This window comes from Chiloscyllium plagiosum, unplaced genomic scaffold, assembly GCF_037043375.1.
Source record: "Chiloscyllium plagiosum isolate Xiang-an unplaced genomic scaffold, Cpla_swu_hap1 HiC_scaffold_9, whole genome shotgun sequence".
NCBI lineage: Eukaryota > Metazoa > Chordata > Chondrichthyes > Orectolobiformes > Hemiscylliidae > Chiloscyllium > Chiloscyllium plagiosum.
The window spans coordinates 127059824-127072337 of NW_028270147.1; the positions used below are offsets into that span (position 1 = coordinate 127059824).

Below are 12514 nucleotides of genomic sequence, written 5' to 3' on the forward strand. Positions count from 1 at the left end.
GACTGAAGTCAAAAAAAGCAAAGTAAGAAAGGCAAGTGGATCAAATTCGAGAGAGCAAATTGTGAGCAAAAAGTAATTGTTACCAGTTTAGCAATTGCAAAGGAGAGAATGACCACATTGAATTGCTTCTGGTGTCATCCTCTGTGTCCGAACATTTCACAGAGCCAGCTCCACATCCTTCCATTGGCTTTGTCATTGAGAGGCAACATTTCCCTTCCCATAGGCCTTTTTAAAATGTCCTGTCCCAGGGAATCACTGAGGCAGAGAATACTTCACCTTTTCTGGGAAAGATAGAGAAATATAGGGTGTCAAGGAGCAATTTCTCCGCCTTCAGGGTCTGACAGAAGGATGTGTGTCGTGTGTGGATTCTGGAGACAGATCACTGAGATATTCCTCACTCCCATCAACACCTGACTTTATTCTGACATCAGTTTCTATTCTTCATTATAAAGTACCCCCACCAGCTTCAGACTGGACATTTCACACCCAGCCCCCATTTCCCCACAATCAAGAACCAAACTTGCCCCATCTCAGGATTGCCCTCTGAATGTGGTGTCAGTGTGCTAATGCAGTGTTTGAATGAAAGAGCCACAGTGGAATCTGGGACTGAATCCAAGGGGTTTCTGAGCCACCAGCAGCCTCCCCGCTGTGTGAGGGTCTGTTTGGATAAGATTTCAGCCCCATTGATTCCCACTGATACTAAAGTCCTCGAGTGAGATTATTGGAGTCACATGTGGACTAAGGAACACAACAGTCAGGTCAATGAGCTGCTCTGGAATCCATCCTGAGCCCTGGATGTCTCTCACTGAGATGGCCCAGGGGTTACAGAATATGACAGCAGAAGGTGGAACCAGTTTATCATTGACTGCCTTCCCCAGCCGTGACTCCCAGACTCCCTAGATTTAACATTCTCAATCTTACTCCAGGGACACACGGGACCAATGCATCGCACTTTAAGAGTAAAGAAAACCCAAGTCTAATTTAAGTAATATTTATTTCCCAAAACCTGTGAAGTTGTTATTCTGAGTAACAAGATGCTGCTGATCATATTCATCAATGCAGGGTTCCCAGTAGCTCTGGCCATTTCCAAAGCACACACGAGACAGAGACTGAATCATCTTGATCTTTATTCCTTTTTGCAGATTTACATTGAGAGAAAACAGACTTCAATTAACAGCCCAGACAGAGGAAGCTGCACAAATTCACAGCCAAAATGGAGCTTGAGGAAAACACTTGTGGAGATTTTCTCAATGACATAAGAATCCTGTCCCTTTAAGTAGTGACAGAAGCTTAAATTCAAACTGGCGGCTGAGCAGGAAGGAGATCTGGTTTACTGAAGCAGAGATTTCAGAGGTTCACATTGTTTTGTACAGCTGACAGTTTTCAGCATCTTCGAGAGGTTTTACTTGGCATCACAAGTCATCACAGTCCCCATAAAACACTCCCAGGACAGGGTCAGCACGGGGTTTCATACAGAGTAAAGCTTCCTTTTGATGATCCCAATGACCTGCCTTAACCCTTGAACCTCAGAAATGTCACCGAGCCAATCCCAAGAAGGAAGAGAGTTGAAATTCAGTGCTGACCATGACCTTTGTCCTGCCAGCTCAGCCCTGTTCTATTTAAAGTTGTATCTCCTCTGTGGACTGTCTTGAACACTCTACACACACTCTGATCTCCTGATGCTCTTGCTGAGGGGAGAGGGGAGGGTCACGTGGGTGAGGGCACAGGAGAAGCGAGCGTTGGACTCCCAGTCAGACCCAGAGAGGGTCAGCAGGCTGCTGACACTGTAGGTGCTGTCCGAAGCTCGCAGGTAGTTGCTGGTCTGAACCCCGTCCGAAATGACTGCACCGTCCTTCTTCCACTGCACCTCCAGCTCATCGGGATAGAAGTGATTGGCAAGGCACACCAGGGTGGCAGTGCCCTTGGCATTGACCTGCTCTGGGGAGGGGGGCAGCAGGGTCAGCTTGGGCTGAGAATTTTCACGGCCTGAAAGACAAGACAAACAATTTTAATCCCTGCCATTCAAAGGGATTTCAACTCTGAACATTCACTGGCAAAACAATCCATTTGAACATTTGTATTCAATACCTAACAGACCCCATAAAAGGACAGGGCCTTTTAAAATTGCTTCTTGGGATGTGACTGTCACTGACAGGGTGAGAATTTATTGCCCATTCCTAATTGCCCCTGAGATGGTGATGGTGAAAAAATAGGGGCAGTTTTGGATCATTCTTTAGGGAATGAATGTGGGCAGCTGGAAGGGCTATCAATGGGGGAGCATTTCAGTGACAGTGATCGGAACTCAGTGAGATTGAGAGTAGGGATGGAAATGGAGAACCATGGAGCAAGTCTAAAAGTTTTCATTTGGGAACAAATCCATTTTACTAAACTGGGCAGGGATTGGGTCAAAGTGGGCTGAAAGACAAAATGCAAGGGTGAAATTTACCAGGACCTGAGGAAAGCAAAGAGCTGACAGGATGAAATGTGTCCAAATGAAGTCAGGGAAATCCCAGTGATGTTTTATAATCACAGAAAGAACAAGAGAATGAAGGAATGTATGAGGCACATTCGAGAGCAGGAAGGGAACTTGTGTGCAGTGGTGGAAGATGGAGCAATGGTTCCTCATGAAAACTTTTGGTCTGTTTTCACAAAAGAGAGGGACATACATAGCAGTAACTGTAGTTCAGGAGGAGAACTGTGCAATATTGGAACAGCATCTTTCACATCTGAAAGACTCCCAGTTCATCCAATGAAAAGAAAGATCCATGCTGTCCCAAAGACATTTGCGGACCATGTGGGACTTGTTTGAAATGGGGTCACTGTTGTAATGTAGGAAATGTGGAAGCCAGATTGTACACAAGATCCCACAAGCAACAATGAACCAAGGAACATTTTTGAATGATGTTTGTTCAGGAATAAGTAACAGCCTGAATATGATTCAAAGAGAAAGTGGATGGAAAATGAGGAAATGAAAGTTAAAGGAGAAGTGAGGAATACTGGTTAGTGATGGAATTGAATGTTACTAGAAAATAAAAAGGAAAGGGACAGAGTATTGTGAATGTCATATTGTACTGAGGAAACTTAAAAGTGCAGGGAAGCTCAACATAGAACAAGCTTAAAGGTTTTGTCTCTTAACACATGAACCATTTGGAATAATGTAGACAAAATGGTACCACATAAACCAAGGGAAATCAAGTTTGCGAGGAGTTTAAACTAATTAAAGAAGGTAGGGACTCAGGAGAAGTTATTAAAGTATCCAGACCAAGTAATAGGATTGAGAGTACGGAAAGGATCAAGAATCGAACTTGAGGCGCCGTAGGGTGGAATGGTGGATCAGTGGTTAGCACTGCTGTCTCACAGCTCCGGAGACACAGACTCAATTCCAACTGACTGTCTGTGTGGGATTGACACATTCTCCACATGTCCACTTGGGTTTCCTCCCATTGTCACAAAGAAGTGTAGGTTAGGAGGATTATCCATGGGAATTGTAGGGTGGGTGGGATGCTTTTTGGAGGGTCAGTCTGGGCTGAATGGCCTGCTTCCACACTGTAGGGATTCTGTGATTTCTAAAGCAGATAACTATGAGAAGGAGGCAGTCAGTGCATGACTGAGGGTGTTGTACTTCGATGTATCGAGTATATGAAACAAGGTAAATGAGCCTGTAGTGCAGGGACGTGGCTGCAAGGGGATCAGGGCTGGGAACTAAATATCCAAGGATACACATCCTATTGAAAGGAAATGCAGGGGGATAGAGGGTCAAGTGTGAAGGAGGAACTGAAGGTAATCCTTGTTAGTCAGGAAATGGTTTTGGGGAGATTGATGGTATCAAAACTTGTAAGTCCCCAGGGGACAGCAACTCATCAAAGTATTTAAGAAAGTGGGTGTAGAAATAGTGGACACATTGTTGTTCATTTTCCAACATTCTGTCGACTCTGACAGAGTTCCAATGGACTGGACAGTATCCAATGTAACCCCACTTTTTAATAAAAGGAGGGAGAGTGAAAATGAGGAATTATACATGAGGAAAACGCTGGAGTCAGTTATTAAAGATACAGTTACCGAGCATTTGGAAAGCAGTGACAGGATTGGTCCAAGTCAGCATGGATTTACTAAAGGGAAATCAGGCCTGACACATCTTCTGGAAGGTTTTGAGGATGTGATCAGTGGAGAATGGACAAGGCTAAATCAGTGGACAACAAAAATTGACGAAACAGTTCAGCAGGTCTGGCAGAATCTGTGGACAGCAATCGAAGTTAACATTTCAGATTGAGTGACCCCCCCTCAGGACCCAGTAGATGTTGTGTTCTGGACTTTCAAAAGGCTTTTGACAAGGTCCCATACAAGAGATTAGTGAGCAAAATTAAACCTCATGGTATTGGAGGTAATGTATTGACATGGAGAGAGAACTCGTTGGCAGATAGAAAGCAGAGAGTTGGAATAAATGGGTCCCTTTCAGAGTGGCAGGCAGTGATGAGTGGGGTACCGCAGGGTTCAGTGCTGGGACCCCAGCTGTTCACAATATACATAAATGATATGGACAAAGGAATTGAATGCAATCCCTCCAAATTTGCAGATGACACTCAGCTGGGTGGCAATGTGTGCTGTGAGGAGGATGCGAAGAGGCTGCAGAGTGACTTGGACAGGCTGGCTGAGTGGACAAATACTTGGCAAAAGCAATATAATTTGGGTAAATGTGAGATTATCCACTTTGGTGGAAAAACAGGAAGTCAGATTATTAGTGAATGGTGAAAGTTTAGGAAAAGGTGAGGTGGAATGAGAGTTGGGTGTCATGGTGGAACAGTAACTGAAAGGGGGCATGCAGGTGCAGCAGGCAGTGAGGAAAGCTAATGGCATGCTGGCCTTCACAGTGAGAGGATTTGTGTATTGGAGTAAGGATGTCTTGCAGAATTAAGGCCTCAGCTTGAGTATTATGTGCAGGTTTGGTCTCCTCGTCTGAGGAAGGACATTCTTGCTATTGAGGGAGTCCAGCGAAGGTTCTCCAGACTGATTCCCGGGACAGCAGGACTGACATATGAGGAAAGACTGGATCAACTGGGCTTGTACTCACTGGGATTTAGAAGAATGAGAGGAATTTCACAGAAACATATAAAATCCTGATGGGATTTGACAGGCTCGATGCTGGAAGAATGTTCTTGATATTAGGAAAATCCAAAACTAGGGGTCACAGTCGAAGATTAAGGGTTAAGTTATTCCGATGTTGTGAACCTGTGGAATCAAGAGATATGGGGGTGGAGTGGGAATGGGATAATAGATTGCGTAATCAGCCATGATTATATTGAACGGTGGTGCAGACTCAGAGGGCTGAGTGGCCTATTCCTGCAGCTATTTTCTATGTTTCTAATGATGGGTAGAGGTGTGAGGGTGGTGGGGGTGTGTGTGGGAGGAGCAGGTTTACCCTGTCAGGAAGAACTGAAATTACATCAACAGCAAGAGGAAATATGGAGTTGGAAAGCATAGAATCTGTGTGAGTCAACTTAAGGACCCACAAAATAGCAAAGAGCTTGATGGGAATTATGTACAAGTCTCCTCTCAGCCGGGATGTGGGGCAGAAAATAAATCAGGAGATAGAAAACGCATGTAAGAAAGGGATTATTACAATAATCATGGGGACTGCAATATGCAGGTGGACTGGGAAAGTCAGGTTGGGAATGGATCTCAAGGAAAGGAATTCATGGAATGTCTGCGAGATGCTTTTTTTTGGAACAGTTTGTGGTAGACCCACTAGGAAACAGGTAATTCTGGATTCGGTGATGTGTAATGAGGCAGCCCTGATTGGGGAGCTGAAGGTGAGTGAACCCTGAGGGGGCAGTGACCATAATGTGATACAATTCACCCTGCAGTTTGAGAAGGAGAAGCTGGGAATTATATGAAATAATATCAATGAGCAAGTTAGACAAAGGAGAGCCAATGGACATGATCTGTTTGGGTTTCCAGAAGGCCTTTGACAAGTTGCCACACAGGAGGCTGCTAAATAACATAAGAGCCCATGGGGTTTGGAACCCAGTACTGACGTGGACAGAGATTGGAAATAAATGGATCTTTTGCAGGATGGCAGCTTGTGCGTCATGCAGTTCAGCAGGGGGCAGTGTTGGGACCTCAGCTATTCATGTAACAATTAATTATATATTAACGATCTGGGAAAAGGAACTGAGGGCATTGTTCCTAAATTTCCTGATGACACAAAGATGAGGGGAGGGACAGGGAGAGTTGAGGAAGCAGGGAGGCTGCAGAAGGACTTGGAAAGGCTCAGAGAGTGGGCAAAGAATTGACAGATAAAGGGACTTAGGAGTCCTCTTTCAGATTTCACATAAGGTTAATAGGTAGGTTCAGTTGGCAATTAGGAAGACAAATGCAATGTTAGCATTCATTTCAACTGAGTTAGAATACAAGAGCAGGTGTGTACTGCTGAGGCTGTATGAGACTCTGGCCAGACTGCATTTGGAATATTGTGAACAGTTTTGGGACCTGTATCTAAGGAGGGATGTGCTTGCATTGGGGGAGATCCAGAGGAGGTTTATGAGAATGACTTTGGGAGTGACAGCCTGGTCTGATGAGGAGCGGTTGAGGACCCTGGCTGTGGACTTCATGGAGTTCAGAAGGACATGGGGAGATCACATTGAAACTTACAGAATACTGAGAGGCCTGGATAGAGTGGGCGGGGATGAGATGTTTCCACCAGTAAGAGAAACATGGACCAGAGGGCACAGCCACAGAATTTAGGGATAATCCATTAGGACTGAGATGAGGAGGAATTTCTTCTGCCAGAGGGTGGTTAATCTGTGGAACTCATGCTGTGGAGGTGAAGGCATTGAGTGTGTTTCGGACGGACATTGATAGGTTCCTGATTGGGAAGGTGATCAAACATAATGGGAAGAAGGCACAGCAGACTTGATGGGGCGAATGGCCTAATTCTGCTCTATTATCATATTGTCTTTTGAACAGACTCTGCCAAACCCTGGAACCCTGAAAGGCCTGGATTTGAGCCCAGCTGGAGCTGTTTGTCATCAGAACTTTATCAAGGGATAACCAGGGAGTGGTGAGAGTGTGCACCCTGTTCCATGTGGGAACTTCAGGATGCTTCCCATCTCCTGGAATACCATGAGTTTAGGAAGTGTGGTCAGTGACAGCAATTGGAACTCTGGGTTTCGGAGCTTGAGCAGCAGCTGGTGTCAGTGTGGAGAGTCCGTGAGGCTAAGAGCTCCGTGGAAAGCACGTTTCTAGATGTGGTCACTCTGAAGCTTCAGAGTATGCAGGGAGAGAGGGAATGGGGGAACAGCAGACAGTCCAAAAGGACCAGGCAGCTCGTACAGGAATCCCCTGAGTGCATCCCACTGTCCAACCAGGATTCAATTTGGAATCCTGATGAGAATGATGGTTCATCTGGGGAGTGCAGCCAGAGTCAAATCCATGGCACCACGGCGACTCAGCTGTACAGGGAGGCACAAGGAAGACTGGAAGAGCGATAGTGAGAGGAGATTCGAGAGTGAGTGCAATCGACAGGTGTTTCTGCAGCTGCAGATGGAATTCCAGGATGGTGTGTTGTCTCCCACCCTGAGGGGAGAGGGGGAACAGGCAGCGGTTGTGGTCCCAGTGACAGAGGGAGAAAAGGGATGTGGTCCTGCAGTCAGAACTTAGGGAGCTCTGGAGGCAATTAGCAACAGGAGCTCAAAATTGTGAATCTCTGGACTACTCCCAGTGACCAATGCAAGTGAGGATAGGAACAGAAGGATAAGGCAGGGTGTATCTGAGGCTGGAAAGGTGATCCAGGAGGGAGCGTTTGAGATTCTTGGGACATTGGGAATGATTTTGTGAGAGATGTGACCTCTATAGACCAGATGGGTTGCTCCTGAACAGAACTGAGCTCCTTGTGGGGTGATTTGCTGGTGTTGTTGGAGAGGGTTTAAATGAACATGGAAGGGGGGCTGTGGGAACCAGGAGGAAATATCAGGGAGGAACACCAAGGAAAACAGAATCATGCAAGAGATAGATACTCTAAAGTAAGGAAGAGTAACTTATTTGGCCGGGTCACAGTGAGGGAGAGAGTAATAATTTCTAAATCCAACTGACTGTGTGCATGTATGGGCCTGCGTGGAGTATGGGGAGTAAGATTGGGGAGTTACAGACGCATATTACCAAGTGGAAATCTGGTGTTGCTCTTACAGATGAGGCTCAAATGAGGACAGGACTGGGTGTTAAATATTCCTGGATACAAGGTGTTCAATAAAGGTAGGAAAAGGGGAAGAAGGTGTGGGATTGGTTAAGATCGGTGTAGAACTGGAGAAAGAGGATGTCCCAGAGGGGTCAAGGGCAGAATGGATTTGCTTTGAGATAAGGAACAAAAAGGTGCAATCAGGTTGTTCAGTGCAGTCTGTCGGTCACCAACTAGAGGGAAGGATGTAGAGGGAGAAATCTGCAAGAAATTCACAGCACACATTTGGGTAACTTTAATTATCAGAATATAGAATGAAATCGGAGCAGTGTGAAGGGCAGAGAGGGGCCAGAGTTGTGAGAGTGTGCTCGGGTGAATTTTCTCCAACCGTGTGTTCCCATTCCAATCAGAAAGGAAACTCTGCCAGACCTGGATCTTGGGAATGAGGAGGCCCATGTAGATCAAATATCAATGGGAGGACATTTAGGGAATTGTATCACAAGGATTAGGGAGACAGTGGTAAAGGACAAAGGACAATCCAGAGTAAAGTCATGACCATGGATCATATCCCATGGATCACCTCCAAATGTCTCACTCTTAGAATTTTCATATTTTATTTTAAAACAGAAAATGAATGAGTTACCAATCTAATATTTTGCCGCAGTATTTATGGTTGAGAAGGACATCGAAGTGAAGGAAATTCGGGAAATAAATGTTGGTGTCTTGAGAAGAGTCCATATTACAGAAGAAGAGGTGCAGTAATCTGTTCTTTAAACTCATAAAGGTAGATAAATCCCCAGGACATGATCAGCTCCATCCCAGTACTTTGTGGGAAGCTTGGGAAGAGACTTTGACACCCCTTGGTGAGATGTTTGTATCATCAACAGCCACGGGTGATGTGCTGGAAGACTGGAGCTTGGCTAATTTTGTGCTGATATTTAGGAAGGTCTGCAAGGAATACCCTGGGAATTATAGACCGGTGAGTCTGATAGTGGTAAGTTGTTGGAGGGGATTTTGACAGACAGGATCTAAATGCATTGGGAAAGACAAGGATTGATTAAGGATAGTCCACATGACTTTGTCAGTGGGAAAACATGTCTCACAAATTTGATTGAGTTTTTTGAAGACATGACCAAGAAGATAGCTGAGGGCAGAGTGGTAGACATTCTCTACATGGACTTTAGCAAGACCTTTGACAAGGTGCTGCATGGACAACTGGTTAGTAGGAGATGGAAATATGTTGCTGGAAAAGCGCAGCAGGTCAGGCAACATCTAGGGAACAGGAGAATCGACGTTTCGGGCATTAGCCCTTCTTCAGGAAAGGTTAGTAAGTTAGATCAAGTTGGATCCAGGGAAGCTAACTGATACAAAGTTGGCTTAATGGTTGGAGACAGAGAGTGGTGGTAGATAATGGTTTTCAGACTGGAAGCCTGTGACCAGAGATGTGGCAAAAGGATTGGTTCTGGGTTCATCATTGTTTGTCATTTATCGAAACAAATTGAATGAGAATATAGGGGCCATGGTTTGTGAGTTTGCAGATGACACTAACATTGGTAGTTTCATGGACAGTGAAGAAGGCTATTTGAGAGTACATTTACATTACACATTGAGATAACAAGGAGGTGTTACATTTTGGTATAAAAACCAGGCCAGGGCTAACACACTTAATTGTGGGGCCATGGGGAGTGTTGTCAAACAGGGAGACCAAGGGGTGGAGGCACATAGAGGATTGAAACTGGTGTCACATGGAGACAGGGTGGTGAAGAAAGCATTTGGTACAATTGCTTCTATCGGTCAGAGTATTACGTGTGGGAGTTGTTACGATTCTCCAAGGTATTGATCAGGCCCATTCCCAGTCACCCTGCTATTGGAAGGATGTCATTAAATTGGAAAGGGTGTAAAAAGGATGACAAGGATGTCACCGAGACTGGAAGGTTTGAGTTATAAGGAGAGGCTGGTTAGGCCTGGGCTATTTCCCTTGGAAGGTCAGAGATTGCTGGGTGACATTTTAGAGGTTTATAAAATGATAATGGTCATAGATAAGATGACTAGCTCAGGTTTATTCCCCAGAGTAAGGGAGTCCAAAACTAAACAGCAGAGGTTTAAAGCAAGAGGGGAAAGATTCAAAAGGGACCTGAGGTGCATCTCGTTCACATAGAGGGTGGTGCATGTATTGAATGAGCTGCCAGAGGAAGTCGTAGAGGTGAGTATGATAACAACATTTAAAAGGCATTTGAACAGGCACCTGGACAGGAACGGTATGGGGGAAATTAGCTAAATGCAAGCAAATGGGACTACGGGAATAGAAAAGGGGAATAATTCATGAAGGATGTGAATATTTTGGAGATGGGGTAAAAAACTTCCCATAGAAGGTTCAGGGATGAGGAATGTCAGTTGTGAACAAACTTTGGAGAAGTTTGGACTGTCTTCCTTGGAGAAGTGAAGGCTGAGAGGACATTTTGTTGAGGAATTCAAAATCAGGAGGTGTCTGGCCAGAGGAAATAGGGAAAAAATGTTCCCACTCATGAAAGTATTGAGAAGGAGAGGGCACAGATTTAAAGTAATTAGTGAGAGAATCAAAAATGAGATGAGGAAAAACATTTTCAGCCAGTGAGTGGTTAAGGTGTGGACTGCACTGTCTGAGAGTGTGGTGGAGGCAGCTTCAATTGAAACATTCCGAAGGGAATGAGACTATTATTCGAAAAGAACAATGTGCAGGGTGACAGGGAGAAGGCAGGAGAATGACACTCAGTGAATTGCTCATTCGGAGGGCCGACCCAGACAGGATGGGCGGAACGGCCTCCGTGTGCACTGTAACAACTCTGTGATTGTGTGATTGAGCAGAGTTAAAGCTGGGGGAGGTGGGAGCTCAGTGTCTCACTGTGCTGCTGCTGCTGCTGCTGCTGCTGTTGCTGCTGAGGTCAGTGAGATCAGAGACTGGGACAGGGAGCCAGAGCTCACATCAAACTCTGCCCGTGTCCGACACACTGAGACTGGCAGGAGGCTACTCACTGATTTCATTCCGTGCTGCAGTAATGGGACCACAGGCTGCAAATGGACAGAGCTCCTCCACACGGTGAGTTAAACTAATTGACTTATATCTTGCTGCTTAAAGGGACAATGGAACTAAAGAAATACAGCTGGACACCCTATTAGACACAGTGCTCCTTCATCAACTATTTCATTCACTGCAGCTTCTCACTAATACCTTCACAAATTCAGCATTTGTGTTTTAGAAAGTGTGTTTCAGTATTGACAGGATTAATAACGGAGGATTGAGGTTTACTTACTCAGTCGGAGCTTGGTTCCTTTCCCAAACGTAAGCCACAGTGAGAGCTTGCAGTGCAGATGGTGTACAAAAATCTCTGATCTTTGCTTCCCTTTCTCACTCACTCTCACACTCTCCCTCTCACTCTCTTTCTCTCTCCCTCATTCATGTGTCCTTCTGTCTCTGTCTCTCTGGGTTGTGTCCAGCTGGGCTAGGGTGGTTTGTCAAATGTATTTTTCAATGTTAAGTTTTGCAGCTGTTCTTCACGTGTGGCGATGGAGTGTAAGAGGGAAACTTGAGGCCTTCAGTAAATGGTGGACACCACAGAGACTGGAGTGTGTAGTGGACAGTGACAATCCAGCATGGGTTAGTTTGTTCATTTACATTTATATGTAATTGGATGTGTCAGTACAGGCAGTGGGACTGTGCCTATTGAGGTTTTTGTACGGCTCTGTAACACTGTGTAGGGGTAGCTGCTTTCCTGCATACAGTAATAGTCAGCGACATCCTCATTCTGAACGTTGCTGATTTTCAGGGTGAAACTGGTCCCTGATCCACTGCCGGTGAATCGATTGGAGACTCCTGTGAATCGAGTTGTTGCACTGTAGATCAGGAGAGAGGGTTTCTGACCTTCTCGCTGCTGGTACCAAGCAAGGCTGCTACCAATGCTTTGACTGGCCGTACAGGTGATGGTTGCAGTGTGGCCCAGTCCCACTGACAGCACCGGGGGAGACTGAGTCATGGTGATGTCCCCACTGATACCTGAGGGGTCAGAGAGAAACACAGTGAAGTCAGAACTGTCACAGAAAGAGCCTGTCAAATGGAGATTGTTGGAGACATTGAGCTTTCCTCTGGTTTCAGCTTTTTTCCTTCAATCACAAGTCAGTGGAATTGGAGTGAAATGGAGAGCAGCTAAAGATTCAAGGTGGAAGGAGAGAGATTTGTACCTGCGACACAGAATGCCAGGGGCCAGATCAGCTGGATGTGTGAAATCATGGTGTGTGCTCCTGTCCCTGGGCCTGGTTCCTGATAAACTCTTCCTTCACTGGGTTCTGCTTTATAAAGCTGCAGTCTGT

At 45.5% G+C, this 12514-nt stretch overlaps 1 pseudogene and 1 gene segment (V, D, J or C); both read right to left on the reverse strand.

Moving 5' to 3' along the window:
- Positions 1–12514, reverse strand: part of LOC122552870 (uncharacterized) — a 1138103-nt pseudogene that overhangs the window by 989824 nt on the left and 135765 nt on the right.
- On the reverse strand, positions 1110–12452 carry LOC148149321 (Ig kappa chain V region Mem5-like). The segment is given in 4 exon segments: positions 1110–1986; positions 11461–11492; positions 11903–12200; positions 12386–12452. Coding segments are annotated over 4 exon segments (708 nt in total).